This window comes from Oryza glaberrima, chromosome 3 (genome assembly GCF_000147395.1).
Source record: "Oryza glaberrima chromosome 3, OglaRS2, whole genome shotgun sequence".
Lineage (NCBI taxonomy): Eukaryota > Viridiplantae > Streptophyta > Magnoliopsida > Poales > Poaceae > Oryza > Oryza glaberrima.
In genome coordinates, this window is record NC_068328.1 from 17,068,247 (window position 1) to 17,085,775 (window position 17,529).

Below are 17,529 nucleotides of genomic sequence, written 5' to 3' on the forward strand. Positions count from 1 at the left end.
CCGCCGCAGCTGCGGGGAAGCTCAAGAAGCTCGCTCCCCACGCATGCCGCTGCCGCGGCACGCCGCAATGGCAGCTCGATTTCCTTGGCGCGGAAGCGGACACGGAGGCAGACGGTAGGGGTGCAGACGGCGCGGTTGCGGACAGCCCGCGCCGCGTCCGCATTGCCCGCACGGCTGGAGCGGGCAGGCTGCGCCCGCGTCCGCACGCCCGCATTTGCCCGGCGACTTGCAGGCGGATCCCGCAAATGCGTGTGTGGTGTTTATGCGTGTAAAATCATGTGTAATCACTCTCGTATGGGCTTCAATTCGTACGAGAAATTACTGCCTTAGTATCCAGCATTAGTTGTCACTGTCAATGCAAGAAAAATTACTGCCTTCTCTTCAACTGTGGCAACAATTACATCTGCTAATTAAACCAAGATGAAAGGAAAAAAAAACTGCGATATATGGTATGCAAGCATGAAGATTCAGAGTTCTTCAGTATAAGCAAAAATGCAGGCTTGCAGAGGTGAATCTTCAGATGAAACAGAAAATCAGTAAATATTAGTAACCATCTTGGGCCCTGAAATCTTCTGAAAGACAGTGACTGCAGCGAAAAGCAGAGTCTACAATTTGGAATAAAAATCCACCGATCCTTAATCAAATTGTTCTAAAAAAATCCCTTTCCAAAATATTCATAGCTTAACAACAGCATAAAGGAGAAAAAAAAGGGACTCAAAAGACATGCATATCCTGACAGCAACAAAGCCGCCTAATCCTTGCATCTATTCCTGTCACTCATGCAGAATTCACCAGGCAAAATCAAATATGAATTTCAGGCTCAACGGCAGAAAAGAAGTCCAGAAATCCCAGGCTCAACTAAATTTCCAATACATCGTACAAATTTTGGATGTAATCTGACATGTGTGGGAAACACTGATATGAGCTGGGAAACAAAGCAAGCTCCACTTACCACTGCTCCAGAACTAGCAAAATTTCTCAGAACCCAGATTGCATAGAACTCACATGGTAATTTGCCTGAGATGTCAAATGATTTAATGTCCTGCCCAGTGACAACAAAAAGGGGTTAAAAGTTGGAACATAATCTACATTGCCAGTGCCAGAACATCTTGGATTGAATTTAAAAGCTATCTAACAGAATAGAAGTGAATCTGACCCCCAGAAAAAGAGAGGTCCAAACTACCTAGAAATGAAGATAAAATTATGTAGTACTATTTAAGGAACAGAAACAATTTTCAGTTACAGTTTTATGACCATGGTGAGGGGGTAATGCAGCATGTGTACACAACTCTTTTTCCAGATCTAGCAACTCATTTAAGAAGAAAATGTAGAATAAATTGTAAATTATTATTAGATCATCATAGTACCCATATTCAATTAGACATACAGAAATATAAAATCAAGTAATTTGAATACCCAATAGTTGCATATTAACATCATCGCCCTCAGCCGTATCAGTTTGAATTGAATATGGATCACCAAAACCTAAAACATCAGAATACAAAAGTTCAACATAAATAAGTTCATGGCCCATAATATAAGTAGCAATGCACAACTAAAGTAGGCTTCATACCATCGGCTCGCATCCAATCTTGAAGGCAAACCAATGCCTCCACAGTTCCACTAGCCAACCTACTCCTATAGTCGCTAATGATTCTTGATCCAGTAGAAAATGCAGACTCTGATGCAACTGAGGATGCAGGGACAGCAAGCAAATCAAGTGCCATGCGTGATAATATTGGATATTTGCAAGAGTTCACCCTCCACCACTAGAGTATGTCAAAATCATCATCAGGGAAATCATTTTCTTGAGGAATATCTTCGAGATATCTAGTTAACTCAGTCTTTACTTTACTCTTGCTTTGATCATGAAGATATTGCCTCTAGTCGGCAAATTGGCTGCCAGCAACATTCACCCCACTAGTTGATGCTTCTTGAGAATTGGTTGTGCTTGGACCACAAATTTGTGAAGAATATTCAGCAAACCAAGTACGGACTGTCCTCTTAATTCTAGGGAGATATCCATTTGGACCAGTTGCCTTATCTCCAAAACCTGCTTTCAGCCTAAACTCAAGGAATTTCAACTTAAATCTGGGATCAAAAATAACAGGAACACAAATCTGCAGGAACTGTAGATCCCAATATTTCTGAAATTTTGTATCCATTTTAGAAACCAAGCTAGCAACAAGATCATCCTCATTGTTGGACTCATTTAGAATCATCACCTTCACTTTCCAAAATTCATGAAAGTAGCGAGTAACAGTGGGATATGATGTCCCGGAAACCACAACAGTTGCATCATAGAAGACCTTGAGATGTTTGCAAAGAACTTCTGCATTCTCCCAATCGAAAAATTGTGGAGCATCTTTAAAGTTAGGATCAAACCGATCCAATGAATCAAAAGCCCTCCTGAATAATAAGGATGAGGAAAGCATCAAATAGGTGGAATTCCAACGAGTGGAGACATCAAGTGAAGGACGCTTCTCTTCAACAATTCCAACTTGTGCAATGATTTCTTCAAATTTTTGCTCACGTGCTTCTGATGCTCTTACATACTTCACACTTTCCCTTATCCTGGATATGGCAGCAATGATAGTACTCAATCCATCTTGAACAATAGGATTAAAGATGTGAGCTGCGCACCGGAAATGAAATAGCTCTCCTTTGCAAGGCATAGCAAGTTTACCCAAGAGATTTCCTTTCAATTCCACAACCATAGAATCATTAGTAGATGCATTGTCTACTGTAATACTGAACAACTTACCTTCTATCTGCCAATCTTGAATGCACTTTATAATTTCATTGAAGAGAGCTATACTATCATGTGGGGTACGCACTTGAGTGAATCTTATGATCCTCTTTTGCATATTCCATTCATTGTCAATGAAGTGACAAGTTATGCACATGTAACCTAGGTTTTGATTAGATGACCACATGTCAGCCGTCAGTGAAACCCGAGAATTTGTTTTCCTCAGTACCTCAAGCAAAGCTAACTTTTATTCTTGATAGGCAGCCAAGCAATCACCCTTTATAGTAGTTCTAGAAACCACCCTAAAGTACGGGTTCAAGCTTGCACAAAATCTTCTAAAACCAAGGTGTTCAACAAAGCTGAAAGGAAGTTCTTGCAAAACAATCATCCTTAAAAGTTCTGCACGTGCTACATCAGGATCAAATTTCCAGTCCTTTAGAACAAATGTATTAGGTGCTAACCAGAACGATGAGTCACAACATGAGGTGTTGGTTGACTTGATTCCCTTGGCTGATTTTCAACATCCAGCTCAAGGATAGTAGACGGACTTGATACGAACCTTGCCACTGGAGACAGAGATCTAGCTCTTGGAGACTCTGCACTTGGGGACATATGACCAGGAACTTGTGATCTCTCCATGATGAGAGCATTTTGAGAAATAATTTGGCGCACTCCTGGAGACCTGACTATTGGCAATACAATAGGTGATCGTCTTCGCTTCGCTGTCGAAGGATTCGATGCTGCTAACTTTCGTTTTGCAGACAACAATTGTGTTGATGATGATAAGCCTCCCGAAGAGCCCTCTGCAATGACCTCTTTGATATATCCTCCTTGCGAAGCTTCAGCTAATGATGTCGACATGGGAGAAAACCAAAGTACTGCATGTAGAACAAGATGGACAGAATTTTAAAACACACCTGAAAGGCTGAAACTAAGTACTATGACATAACTCATGTCTCATGGTGCTAAAACTGTAGCTCACAACCCAGATAAAACCAAGTAGGGACTCCACTGGACATAATCTAAAACAGAAAATCAAGCTGAGTTTAAACTCACAACATAACTAAATAGCACACATATTTTTTCTGTATTAACCGTCCTAAAACCCATGAGAAAGAGAGATAAATAGTTCATTGTAACCAAATAAAGATGGCCATTTTGTGTGTGTTTTTTCGTTGGTTATGAAATCTCATGTTTGGCCTCTTCTTCTTGTCCTCACTTCAGTCCCAGAAGTACAGGAAGTCAAAGAACATCAAAGCAAAGTAAGTACTACTAATCGACGAGATAATATCCATGAGAAATCAAACCAAAAACATGGAAGTGGATTGGACGAGACATGCTACTAATCGATGAGGCATTGCTAGTTTGATTATGCCTCATCTGCCACCCACGGCGTTCTTTCCCAATCGACTCCAGTGCTTAAACAAGAAAAAAAATGAAGAGGCAAGAACTCACCTGAGCCGAGAGAGGGGAAGGACGAGGCGTGCTGGCGCCGCGGCGGCGGAGGACGACGAGCAACTGAGCAAGGCGGCGGCGGCGGACGGCGAGCGAGCGAGCGAGTCGGCGGGCCGGCGGCAGAGATGGCGAGCCGCTCCAGGCTCGATCTCGCATGTGGAAACGCCGAACTAGGGTTGGGAACATACGGACGCGGAGTTAGTGGGCTACTGGCGGCCACGCGGACGCGGGTCAATCCAGCCCATCTAGCTATGCGGCCTTCTCGCGGGGCGGCCTTGCGGGATTTTTTGCGGGGCGGCCTTGCGGGCAAGCTGGGCTGGCCCGCGCCGAGCTGGAGCTATGTCAAACGTGCCAAAATGTAGAGGAGTACATTTTCCGTCTCATATGAGTTCTAAAGGTTTCTCAATAAGTTAACTTTTAGGTACAGAAGTTTAAATCATATTCTTCCTTACATCACAATACCATACCCATTAACTTATAACCCCGGAGTACCTAAGCTCTATGGCAGTATTGCATCATATTTCAGCTGAAGTGGCAAGTCGATTGTGGTCAACCCAGCTAAATCAGTGAGGAACCCACGTGGGCCCCACATGTCAACAGTCCAGTCTTTTTCCTCCTCTCCCTCCCCTTCTCTACTCTCTTCCCCATCTCTCTCAGGGCATTTTACTATTTGCCACTTTTAGATGTGGCAATTAACTATTTGCCACTGGATCCACATGTCATAGATACATGTAGACCCACGTGTCATAGACATATGGGTGGAAAATAGTTAAATGCCAAATCTAAAAGTGCCAAATAGTTAAATATCTCCATATTGGAAGGACAACGGGCGGCGAACAGGAACGATGGCGGCGAGCAATTATAGGGACGACGGATTCATCCAAGATGTGGTGGCTACAGAGCAAGGAGTAGAGATGTTAGGAGACAGAGGGAGTAGAGAAGGTTTCTTCTTTGAGAAAATCTATAAAATGCCATCGATAACCACCTTGATCCCAAAAATACCATCGACAAGCGCAACTTCCTGAAAATGCCATCATACAAGCCTATTTCTCTCAGAAATGCCATCACACCGTTAGTCCACACTGTTAGAACAAAATATTTTACAAGAATGACTAAATTGCCCTCACTCCAAAACTACCGCTAATGCTTGATGCGTCACATGGGCGGTCTGTCTCGAAGGCGCCGGCCTGACACGCGGCCAGCCAGAGGAAGTGGGAGGCTCACATCGGCGGTGGCGAATGTCTCGTCGTCGCTGTGGTTGGAGTCAGAGTCGGCGCTTCGCTCGCCGTCGCTGGAGGAAGAGGAGGAGAGGCGGGCGAGCCTGGCGGTGGTCATGCTCCAGACGCGGGCACCGCAGTAGGGGCAGCGGACGCGCGGCTCGAGCGGGGGGCGGTGGATGACGAGGAACACACGCGTCCGCGACCGCATGAACCCACGGTACGCGCCCACGACGTCGTCGTACGTGGCGTCGGAGGCTGCTGCTGCGTGCTTGCAAAGTGGCCTGGCACGGCGGTGGCCGCCACGCCGCAACAGAAGAAGAGCAGCTTCGCCATCGCCGGCCAACCTCCCACAATGCGTCAGTGCCTGGGACTGTTGTGCGGACGCCTGCTGCCAATGCGCCGTCGCCTGGGACTGCCGCGCCTGCGGTCGATGCGCCGCCGCCGCCTGCCACCTCCTCGGCGCCCATCGCGTCAATGCCTGGGACCTCCGCGCGGACGCCTGCTGCCGACGCGCCGCCGCCTAGGAGCCCCGCGCCGCCACCTGGGACCGACGCGCCGCCGCCTGCCGCCTCCTCGCCACCCGTCGCGTCGCCGCGTGGGACAGCCGCGCCTGCGGCCGACGCGCCGCCGCCTGGGACCGCCGCGCCTGCGGCCGACGCGCCGTCGCCTGGGAGCCCCGCGCCTGCTACCGACGCACCGCCGGTTGGGACCACCGTGCCGCCGCCTGGGAGCCCCGCGCCACCGCCTGCCACCTCCTCGCCGCCCATCGCGTCAACGCGTGGAACCAACGCGCCACCGCCTGGGAGTGCCGCCTTGCTGCTGTCGCCCATCAGGAGCTGGTGGTTGAAGTGGAGGGGAGGAATAGTGGCCGGCGATGGGATGGAAGAGAACGGGATTTATCCTTTGTTGAGGAGGGTAATTTGGTCATTTTGACAAAATTAATGGTGTCTAACAGGGTGAAAGTAACGGCGATGGAATTTTTGAGACAAAATGGCTCGTACGATGGCATTTCCTGGAAGTCGCGTTCGTCGATGGCATTTCTTCGATTAGGGTGTTTGTCAATGGTATTTCATGGATTTTCTCTTCTTCTTTTTATATTTTTCATGTGATTGACATGTAGGGTCCATGTAGGTCCCACAATGACTTGTCGAGTTGACTACAGTCAACTCATCATATCAGCCAAAATTAGACATAATGCTACTCTGGGATCTCGGGTACTCAGATATTATAAGTTGAGAGACATGTTACATCTAGTATGGCAGTTCAAGGATACAATTTGAAGTCTATAAGGGACCTAAAGTGAATTATTGCAGACATGTTATGTCACTATGTCATCAAGTCTGAAATTCATCCTAAACCGCAATACCAGATATAACGCATACCTCAACTCCCAATCAGTGCAAATAAGATCCCAAGACTGTTTGGATGACGTTTTCGACTGACGTGGCACTTAAAGTTAGATGGGACCCACATGTCAGTGAGTTCGGTGGGACCCACATCATGACCCTCTCTTTCCCTTCTTCACTCCCTTCCTTCTTTCTCTCCTTTTCATCATCATGATGGAACCCAAGGAAGGACGAGGTGCTGCAGCGGCAGGTGGTGAAGCACAAGGCGCGCGACTGGTCGCTCATTAGAAGTCCATCCCCGGGAGGTCCAGCAAATTGTGGCGCCTCCGGTGTGCAACCAGTTGTCACTGTGGGTAGAGCACCACCCCTTCATGCCCGAGGAGGATGATACCATCCTCCTCGCCCACGCTTGCTTCGGCAAACAAGTGGGCCACCATCGTTAGGCTCCTCGTCGTCCGCACCAACAATGCCATCAAGAACCACCGGAACTCCACCCTCAAGTGCAAGTACCACACCTCATTCGATGCACTCCTCGCGCCGCTAGACAACGATTCCGCCACTGCCGACGACTTGCTTCTGGGCCGCCCGCTCAAGCAAACAAGCAGCGACGACCACCTTTTCGTTATCCGCCACCAATGCCCTTGGCAACCCCTCTGGCTCCGACCTTAGCGACTCCAGCCACCACAGCTTCCCCTCCAACATGTCGTCCTCGCCACCACACCACCATCTCCCTCCTCATCACGTCTACCACTTGATCACAAGGGCCCGCGGGGTCGTTGTTCCTTCTCCTTCGCCACTACAGCGCCTCCTGCTCCTCTGATGACCTTGTTTTCCCTCTCACTCTCCCTTCCCAGCCTAGATCAGCCACAAACCGACTAGTCCACCCCGTTGGTGCCGCACTATTGTTGCAGCCGCCTCCGACTACACCACTGTCTAAGATGTTGCCGCTGCTGCCCCCATCCCAACCATCTTGTGTACAACAAGAGCCGCCTTAGATGACGACGATGTTGAAAGGGAGAGAGAGGAGTAAGGGAGAGAATAAGGGGAAAGAGAGGGGGTGATGATGTGATTCATACTATAATTTTTTATTTTTAACCGAATACTCAGTATCACGTAGGTCCCACGATTTTCTGTGACTTTAAGTGTTATGTCAGTAAAAACGCTGTTCAAACCATCTTGATATCTTATTTTCACTGGTTTTAAGAGTCGAGGGACGGTCAATAACAGTTCACAGGCGAATTTCAGAGTCGGCGATAAATTGAGAGGACCTAAAGTGGAGGTATTGTTAATCCCAAACGAGTCATGAGGAGCCCAACTCAGCCCACGTACACCGCCTCCAGCCCAAACCAAACCATCCGCGAACCCTAGACCCACCGCCCAGGCCATATCAGCCGTCCATCTACCATCCGACGCCCCGCAACCAAACCCGCCGCTGTATAAATCCGCTCCCACCCGCTCCTCCCCAAAACCCTAGCCCCCCAAGCAGCCGCACCCTCACTCCCTCCTCTCTCCTCTCCTTCCCCCCACGGCGGCGGCGGCGGCGGCGGCGGCAGGATGGCGGATTCGACGGCGAGGACGGTGAAGGACGTGAACCCTCATGAGTTCGTCAAGGCCTACTCCGCCCACCTCAAGCGCTCCGGCAAGGTAAGCAACCGACCAACCAACCATCCAGGCCCTTACCTTGCGCTTTCCACGCAGATCCGAGTTCTTGGTAGATCATGGATGGGATGTGGTCGCCCCCGCCCCTATGGAGATTCGGTGTTGCGAAGCCTTGTGCGGATGCAATCACGGTTTCCTTTTGCTGCTGCGGCTTAGGGACAAGCATCCGATCTGTTCGTTACGTTGATGTTGGATGCGCCGTTGCTTAGTGTAGCTGTGTGCTTCATTTCGTTTACGTTGATGTTGATGCGGCGTTGCAGTATGTTGGTTTTTCGTGATTAGGGTATGTGGGTGAGGCTGTATTGAGATATCGACTCTAATTTGGACCATAGTTGTTTGTAGCCAGGCCAGGAGCTCCTGTTGTCATGCAAACTTTGAGTATCTGTTTACCAGGTCGTCTTGTGTTTTACTTGTTCTGTTGTGTTGAGCTAAATACTCTTTATTGTCAAGATGTGGTTTATTGTTGGTTAAGCATGACCAAAAATGTTTTAAGTCAAGTCATAAAAAGTGTAATGTGATGATATTTACTACTGCTGCATGAAGACCTTGCATACTGCTTGGTGTGGAATATTCACGCTGGTCACAATTTGCGTGATTATTTGTTCTGTTTATAGTTTCATGTTAAATATATTCTTTGTTGCACTGTGCTGTGGACTTTAGTTAGCACTCTTGATGCCATAAAAGAAATAAAGCTTTGTAATTATGTTACCGTCAAATTACAACTACGATAGGAAACCATTTACATCAATTGGCCTTTGTGTATGTTCTTTGTTCTAAGTTTTGACAATTAAAATTCTCTTATAGATGGAGCTCCCTGAGTGGGTTGACATCGTGAAGACTGCGAGGTTCAAGGAGCTCCCTCCTTATGATCCGGACTGGTACTACACGAGGGCTGGTGAGTACCCTTTTCTTTTACAGCATTCATGTTCCTTTGTCAACATGAATGCCTGGCTGTCGCACTTTCTTTTAAGGAATCACAGCGAGGGATCTGAGCATAACACTGTTAATATGATTGTGACTTTGTTGCTTGTTTTCTGTAGCCTCGATTGCAAGGAAGATCTACCTGAGGCAGGGTATTGGTGTAGGTGGCTTCCAGAAGATCTATGGTGGCCGCCAGAGGAACGGCTCACGCCCCCCGCACTTCTGCAAGAGCAGCGGCGCTATCTCACGCAACATCCTTCAGCAGCTGCAGAAGATGGGCATCATTGATGTCGACCCGAAGGGGTAATTTTCAAGTGCTTTCTTGGCGTATCTTATGTTGTAATGATGATTGTGTGCTAATCTATGTGTTGTGCTGATCAACTGCAGTGGAAGACTCATCACCTCCCAGGGAAGGCGTGATCTGGACCAAGTGGCCGGAAGAGTTGATGTTACCATCGCCTGAACAGATCCATTGATCTTCAACCCTTAATGCCTGTCATGTTTGGTGGTTGAGTTGGCTACAGTTTGTTTGCAGTTTTGAATTAGAACATGCCCTATCTTTGTTGGCTCAGAGAATTGGAAGTTGGATGCATCTAGTTATGATACTGCACTATGTGTTTTGTCTTTTGCTGAATGAACTCCTAATGCACTGTCACTAGTTCCGGACAAAAGAAAATTAAATTATGCCAATGGAATGTCTCTGCTGATGCCAGTTTTATTCTAGCGGCACCGAGTTGTCTATTTTCTTATGTTCAGGACAAGTGATTACTTGCCGTGTCATTTATCAGTTGTGCATCAAGGAGTACTAGTAACTCGTAACATGGGTGAACTAGTAAATCTTCTCTTTTTTTCTTTTCATGTTTACAGCGAGTTGAGATTCGGCTTTGGCATGATTGTTCTCATATTATTGTACTGCGAGATTCGGCTTTGGCAATATCATTATAGTAATTTATGCTTCGCACGATATAAACATCTGCAAATCTGTGTGTCTACGCCCATAAGCAAATCTGGATTGAAGGGACTAACATTTGGTGTTATAAAGAAGAAAGTTGGAGCAGTAAAAAGCTAACGTCTGGGATGGACAATTGACATTCAGTGCATTATCAGTTAGGCATTACGCTCGAAACAACCATGAAAAAACTTTTGAGTATATTTTCTCAGCTCAACGGCCGCCGCTTGATGCTGTTCGTAGTGGATGATCTTGTGCTTGATCTCCAATGTATTTCAGGAATCACTCAGAGACAGGAAAGTTGAAGCAACTGGCCAGCAATCCCAGACGTTAGATTCAACTTGGACGGCCAAGATGCACCCTAACGCCCTACCGTAAGTGCACGTTAATTCTTGGGTAATTTGGAACCATGCCATTATAATTTTGCGAAGTTTGAAATATGCCATCGGTATCTCAATAACACATGTAGGAACCACATGAGTCAATGACATGTGGGTCAGGATGACATATTTTAAATTTTACAAAATTATAATAGCATGGTTCCAATTTTCCATTAATTTTTAGGTTCTGTTTGGTTGGGTGTAGTTTTTAGGAGGGGCCAGTCAACGCAGAACCATCCATGAACATCGGAGTGACCGAAATAGGTCGCCCATACCAAGGAGGCAGAAAAAAATTCAAAACAAAAAACGGTATGAGTAAAGGTATTATTAGCTGATGATTGGGATTTGTGAGTCCAGAAGAGTGAGGCTATTAACTATTCTGTTTGATTTATTTTTTTTAAATAAAAACTATTTTTTTTATGGGTGACATGAGAGTTTGAGTGAGATAGGGATGCGGAATTAAGGGAGAAACTCTTGTAATACCTAGGTAGGGAGTGGTAATTGGAGGGAATTCCTCCTTTATTTTACCTAAACAAATCTTGAACATCCGTTTTCATTCAAGATTTAATCTTCAATTGAACTCTTTATCGATTCCTACCATCTCTATCAAATACTACTAAGAGATTGGACAAAAAAAAAAAAATCAAATTTTCATATTAATCTTATCATCAATTTCTTTATTTAAACTTATGTTCCTCTTTTCTAAAGTTGTCAAACAAGCCGCAGTTATTTCTAGAGTAAAAAGGCTCACGGAAATAGTTCATTTTTATTTTTACTGTTGATCGAGCAATATGGAAATTATGGAAATATGGTTATTGGTAAAAATAGTAAATTTATGGAAATGGAAATGAAAATAAAAATAATATTGTTGCACACCGACGTTTTCAAAATCGTACCATATTCTTACGGTAGTTACCATTCTATATTATGATAATTACCATATTTTTTTAATATGGCAAAAACTTTTGGTTCATTTTTGGTTTGGTTCATAGTTCAGAGGTCTATCAACTCCTCAACTAAATATCTAATTTGAATACAAGGTTAAAATAAAAATAATTCATAATTTAAATAGTGTAACTTTAAATTTATTTTGTTATATTATATAGTTATGTAAAGTTAAATGTGAGAAATTTTATAGTATGACATTTTCGATATTTATTACCAGTTTTTGATCTCGATGCCGAGTCTCAGTTTTCGGCTCTCTGATATTTCTAATACTCCCTCTATTTCAAGATATAAGGCACAACTATTTTTCTTAGATGTTTCATAATATAAGGCATACATGCATCTAACTATTTCACTCTCTAAATCTCTAATTCTATTGGGTGCATGTATTGTACAATTTATTATGATGATTAAAAAAAGAGATAATAATAATTGTTTCTTGGTTTTTGAATTAAGGAGGTTATTCCGTTTCTAAGAGAAAATATTAATTTTTGGTAATGGTTGAGACGATTTTTTGATGGTTCTCATGCCCTGATATTGAACTCCTAAGAAACACCTTATCTCAGGTGCTTTTTTCTCTTGCCTTCTGGATGGTTCTGAAGTAGTGAACAGCTTAATTATTGGCTGTGTTTAGTTCCCTTCAAACTTTAAACTTTTCCGTTACATCAAATATTTGGACACATGCATAGAGCATTAAATGTGGACGAGAAAAAAAACCAATTACACAATTTGCATGTAAATTGTAAGATGAATCTTTTGAGCCTAATTACACCATGATTTGACAATGTGGTGTTACAGTAAACATTTGCTAATGACGGATTAATTAGGTTTAATAGATTTGTCCCGCAGTTTACAGACATAATCTATAATTTGTTTTATTATTAGTCTACATTTAATACTCTCTCCGTTTCACGATGTAAGACTTTCTAGCATTGTCCACATTTATTTAGATGTTAATGAATCTATGTCGCCCACATTCATTTAGATATTACTCCCTCCGTTCTTAAATTTGTCGACGTTTTGGAGCTGGGTTGTTTGGCTTCAAAAGCTTGACGCTTTGGCCTCCACACACTCACTTTAGACTAGTATACCCGTGCGCATGCATGCAAACTGCATCAATAGATGTTGATGCATTGTAATTAATATGGGCAAAACAGGAAATAAACACTCTAATTAATCACTCCTTGTTATCTGAAATCATGTCCAAAAACGTCAACAAATAAAGAACCGGAGGGAGTAATAAATAATGCTATAAAGTCTTACGTTATGAAATGGATGGAGTACTTAAAAAAATGTGTGTACATACACGTCAACAAAATTTTGGACGGGGAAGTAGGGAACTAAACACGGCCATTATCAGTTTATCACCTTATCCACTGCTCCTGCACTCCGCGCAGTCTACCGGCGGCGAGCAATGGAAGCCGCTCTCCTCCTTCCTCCTCCCCTCGCTGCCCGAGGCGGCGTCAGCATCGCCATCGCCTTCTCCGTCTCTCGACTCCCTCCCGCCGCCGCCGCCGCTGCGGGGAAGCCCAGGAAGCTCGCTCCCCCCGCATGCCGCTGCCGCGCCACGCCGCAATGGCAGCTCGATTTCCTGGGCGCGGAAGCGGACACGGAGGCAGACGGCGGCGACGACGACGACGACCTCGACCTCGACCTCTCCCTCCCCGCCGAGACCAACGACTGGTGCGTCCGCGCGCGCCGCTCCGCTCTCCGCTCCATCGAGGCGCGTGGCCTCTCCCCCTCGCTCCAGCGGATGGTGGCCTCGCCCAAGAAGAAGAACAAGAAGAAGAAGTCCAAGAAGACGAACTTGAAGCAGAAGAAGGCCGCCGAGCCCAAGCCTCCTCGCGACACCGACGACGATGAGGACGACGAGGAGGAAGCGGACGATGATCTGGAGGCCCTCCTGGCAGGAGGGGGTGAGCTGGACGACCTCGAGCTCAGGGTCGCGCAGTTCGCCGACGGCATGTTCGACGAAAAGCGCCAGAGGAACAGGGAGCAGTTCATCCAGACGCTCTCCGCCTTCTCACCCGCCGCGCCGTCCAACCGGAGCCAGGAGGTGTCCCTCAACAGGTCCATCGTCGAGGCTCGCACCGCCGACGAGGTGCTCGCGCTCACCGCCGAGGTGGTCGCCGCCGTGGCCAAAGGCCTCAGCCCGTCCCCGCTCACGCCGCTCAACATCGCCACCGCGCTCCACCGCATCGCCAAGAACATGGAGGCGGTGTCCATGCTACAGACGCACCGGCTCGGCTTCGCGCGCAGCAGGGACATGTCCATGCTCGTGGGGCTGGCAATGGTGGCCCTGCCGGAATGCTCACCGCAGGGTGTTTCTAACATCTCCTGGGCTTTGTCCAAGATTGGGGGTGACCTGCTCTACTTGCCGGAGATGGATAGGATTGCCCAGGTAGCAATCACCAAGGTTGACAGCTTCAATGCACAGAATGTTGCCAATGTAGCCGGATCATTCGCTTCCATGCGCCACTCAGCACCGGACCTTATCTCAGCATTGACCCGGAGAGCAGCAGAACTAGTGTACACCTTCAAGGAGCAAGAGCTCGCCCAGTTCTTGTGGGGATGCGCTTCTCTTAACGAGTGTCCGTATCCTCTACTTGATGCACTTGATACTGCTTGCAGGGATGCTCCTAGTTTCGATTGCCATCTACATGATACAGTGCCTGGCATGTGGCAGAGCTCAGACAAAGAAGCTTCTAGCCTGAAAAACAGTAGCAATGCCTATGCTCTGAACTTTACCCGAGATCAGATTGGAAATATTGCTTGGTCCTATGCTGTTTTAGGCCAAATGGACCGTCCGTTCTTCTCAGGGATCTGGAAAACTCTAAGTCAATTTGAAGAACGGAAAATCTCAGATCAGTATAGAGAAGATATGATGTTTGTTTCACAAGTTTATCTTGCTAATCAGTCTTTGAAGCTAGAATACCCACATCTTGATATGTGCTTACGAGGTGATCTTGAAGAGAATTTAACAAAAACTGGAAGGAGCAAACGGTTCAATCAGAAGATGACCTCCTCGTTTCAAAAGGAGGTTGGGCGTCTCCTATGTAGTACAGGGCATGAATGGAATAAAGAGTATACTATTGATGGCTACACTGTTGACGCGGTGTTGGTTGACGAGAAGCTTGCATTTGAAATAGACGGACCATCACATTTCTCAAGGAATTTAGGTACACCTCGCTCGTTTTTGTTGCGTTTAATCCTGATGTGCTATTTGTTGTATATCCACATGCTATCGTCGTCTTGTCCTACTGAAGTGGCAAAGGAGAAACTAATGTTAAACGTGGACTTATTTTTCAGGTACACCATTAGGCCACACAGCATTTAAACGACGTTACATTGCTGCTGCTGGATGGAACCTTGTTTCTTTATCTCATCAAGAGGTTAGTCAAAGTTGGAAAATGGCAACTAGTAATAATTGATCTAAATTTATTCTTTACTTTGTTGGTGATTTGTAATTTATTTTGCAATTACACGTACCATACGGAATTACCATAGTATCATATGCAATTATCTAGAGACTAGAACCAACCACTAAAAACTGTCACCATATATGAGCAGACTAGAACCAACCAATATGTTCATTTGCTGGAGAACACCACATGCATTTGTTTCTGTACTTTCGCTGCGATCCATTTAAAACATGGTCTTTGTGCTCTTGAACTGTTTGAAGGGACACATGTCTGTGTTGCTTTATGCTGTGAATTTGTGTGTTAACGGATTTTCTGGGCCCATTGAGCAGATGAAGGATGTTTATCATTGTTTTATGATGCATCTTAATGTTTTTGTTTTATACAACAATTGCAGTGGGAGAACCTCGAAGGCGAGTTTGAGCAATTGGAATATTTGAGGCGGATTTTAGGTTTTGATGCAGAATAAGCCCCATAGCACCATATTTTAGCACAAGCAACACCATTCTTGATTCTTGAGAGGGCCAATACAACCAAGAACTTGTGGAGTGGTGGTAGTCACGCGGATAATGGTATCAGTAACCTTGAAAGCACATGAGCAGAGTCCTGGCGCTGCTTTTCCCTGTGCAGGTGAAACGATAGTGTTCATTCATAAGCTGTCTTCGAAGTATTGCTCTTGAAATCTCCATCTATTGAAGGGTCAGATGGGAGGCTTTTCTTTATAGCCTTAACGTTAATGACAAAGGTTTGAGAGAGGAACACTAGGTTCTGCTCCTTACCTTTATATTGATGATTTGATACTAATTTAGATTTTTGTCAATGGTGAGTTTTTTTTGTAAGAGCAAACCTGTTGTTACCCTACAATCATCTACCTAGTGTTATTTGTCTGTAAAATACCTCAAAGTATTGTTATTGCAGTCAAAACATTTTTATTGATGCTTACAAACCATTCATGTAAATGGTCACACTTGAACTAGTGATGCTTCCATGAATCGTACAGATTGAGCAGGCAACCATAGTTCTAGGTAAAATAGTTGTTAGGAAACGATAGGCGAACAAACGATAAAGAACAATAGATCAATCACAAAAGACACGAGATTTAACGTGGAAAACCCTCCCAAAATAGGAGAGAAAAAACCACGGGCACCAGCCAGCAAAATATCTTCACTATATCTGAGGTGAGGTTACATCACCACACGGCGGCTTACAAGAGGTATATATATATAGTAGAACCCTAAAAGGGATGATGATCCGTACCGCGGGGGCTCCGCCCCCGCACCCCCAGGCGCACAGCCCAATGGGCCAGCTTCAGCCTTCGCTCCGCTACGGCAGAAGCTGGCCTTTATTAAGTGCAAATGAATTTGGATCACAACTCAACAAACTCCACCTTGAGACAAATTCCTTCTTGTAACATGAATCAATCCTTCACCCTGAACACAAAAAAGACAAAAACCACTTTCGGCGCCAAATAGCCTCTCGGGCTAAACCACTATACCAACTAAGCTTGAGCAAAGCTCAAACTTAGCAACAGGAACATGCTTTGTCATCATATCAGCAGGATTATCATGAGTACTTATCTTGCATACCTTTAGCTGACCTTGCGCGACTACATCACGAACATTATGGTACTTGATATCAATGTGCTTTGTCCTCTCATGAAACATCTGATCTTTGGTGAGGCATATAGCACTTTGACTGTCACAAAACAAGTTAATGCAAGAATCAACTCCACAAAGCTCAGCAAACAATCCTTTCAGCCAAACTGATTCTTTACATGCTTCAGCAATAGCCATGTATTCTGCTTCAGTAGTAGACTGGGCAACAACAGGCTGCAACGTTGCCTTCCAACTCACAGCACAACTACCAATGGTAAACACATAACCTGTGAGTGACCTTCTCTTATCCAAATCTGCAGCAAAATCAGAATCCACATATCCAACAAGCCCCTTATCAGTCCTGCCAAACTTCAAGCAAGCATCAGCTGTGCCTTTGAGGTACCTGAAAATCCACTGAACAGCTTTCCAGTGTTCTTTACCAGGATTAGCCATGTATCTACTAACCAAACTCATAGCATGAGATAAATCTGGCCGGGAGCAAACCATGGCATACATCAAAGAACCAACAGCACTAGAATATGGAACTCTAGACATGTATTCTACATCCTCATCAGTACTAGCACATTGTAAAGCTGATAATTTAAAATGAGGTGCAATAGGAGTGCTAACAGGCTTTGCATCATGCATGTTAAAACACTGAAGAACCTTCTTAATGTAGCTTTGCTGACTAAGAAATAACAAACCAGAATTTCTGTCTCTAGTGATTTCCATACCTAGAATTTTCTTAGCAGCACCAAGATCCTTCATATCAAACTCACTACTCAACTGTTTCTTCAATGTAGCGATTTGTTCCTTGCTCTTGGCAGCAATCAGCATATCATCAACATATAACAGCAAGTATATAGGTGATCCATTAACAAATTTAATATA

At 45.2% G+C, this 17,529-nt stretch overlaps 3 protein-coding genes and 1 pseudogene across 3 annotated transcripts; 3 read left to right on the forward strand and 1 right to left on the reverse strand.

Moving 5' to 3' along the window:
* Window positions 1-611: 611 nt before the first annotated feature.
* Window positions 612-4,366, reverse strand: LOC127767058 (zinc finger BED domain-containing protein RICESLEEPER 2-like). Its single transcript, XM_052292273.1, has 4 exons — window positions 4,205-4,366; window positions 1,574-3,627; window positions 1,417-1,485; window positions 612-1,042 (listed from the first exon to the last, which is right to left on the reverse strand). The coding sequence occupies exon 2, from the start codon at window positions 2,934-2,936 to the stop codon at window positions 1,884-1,886; it is 1,053 nt and encodes a 350-aa protein (XP_052148233.1). The 5' UTR covers window positions 2,937-3,627; window positions 4,205-4,366; the 3' UTR covers window positions 612-1,042; window positions 1,417-1,485; window positions 1,574-1,883.
* A 2,618-nt stretch (window positions 4,367-6,984) lies between these two features.
* LOC127766290 (transcription factor MYB44-like) lies at window positions 6,985-7,649 on the forward strand (annotated as a pseudogene).
* A 575-nt stretch (window positions 7,650-8,224) lies between these two features.
* LOC127767060 (40S ribosomal protein S19) lies at window positions 8,225-10,073 on the forward strand. Its single transcript, XM_052292275.1, has 4 exons — window positions 8,225-8,414; window positions 9,234-9,324; window positions 9,470-9,653; window positions 9,738-10,073. The coding sequence occupies exons 1-4, from the start codon at window positions 8,325-8,327 to the stop codon at window positions 9,811-9,813; spliced, it is 441 nt and encodes a 146-aa protein (XP_052148235.1). The 5' UTR covers window positions 8,225-8,324; the 3' UTR covers window positions 9,814-10,073.
* A 2,866-nt stretch (window positions 10,074-12,939) lies between these two features.
* Window positions 12,940-15,539, forward strand: LOC127767053 (RAP domain-containing protein, chloroplastic). Its single transcript, XM_052292265.1, has 3 exons — window positions 12,940-14,803; window positions 14,934-15,016; window positions 15,441-15,539. Exons 1-3 carry the CDS (start codon window positions 13,039-13,041, stop codon window positions 15,510-15,512), a joined length of 1,920 nt encoding a protein of 639 aa, XP_052148225.1. The 5' UTR covers window positions 12,940-13,038; the 3' UTR covers window positions 15,513-15,539.
* Window positions 15,540-17,529: the final 1,990 nt, after the last annotated feature.

Bases quoted from the DNA above. Each gene is read 5' to 3' on its own strand.
- LOC127767053 (XM_052292265.1), top strand. From the start codon at position 13,039: ATGGAAGCCGCTCTCCTCCTTCCTCCTCCCCTCGCTGCCCGAGGCGGC. The intron at 14,804-14,933 runs GTACACCTCGCT...CTTATTTTTCAG, and splicing joins ACATTTCTCAAGGAATTTAG to GTACACCATTAGGCCACACA. The intron at 15,017-15,440 runs GTTAGTCAAAGT...CAACAATTGCAG, and splicing joins TTTCTTTATCTCATCAAGAG to TGGGAGAACCTCGAAGGCGA.
- LOC127767058 (XM_052292273.1), bottom strand. From the start codon at position 2,936: ATGTGGTCATCTAATCAAAACCTAGGTTACATGTGCATAACTTGTCAC.
- LOC127767060 (XM_052292275.1), top strand. From the start codon at position 8,325: ATGGCGGATTCGACGGCGAGGACGGTGAAGGACGTGAACCCTCATGAG. The intron at 8,415-9,233 runs GTAAGCAACCGA...ATTCTCTTATAG, and splicing joins ACCTCAAGCGCTCCGGCAAG to ATGGAGCTCCCTGAGTGGGT. The intron at 9,654-9,737 runs GTAATTTTCAAG...GATCAACTGCAG, and splicing joins ATTGATGTCGACCCGAAGGG to TGGAAGACTCATCACCTCCC.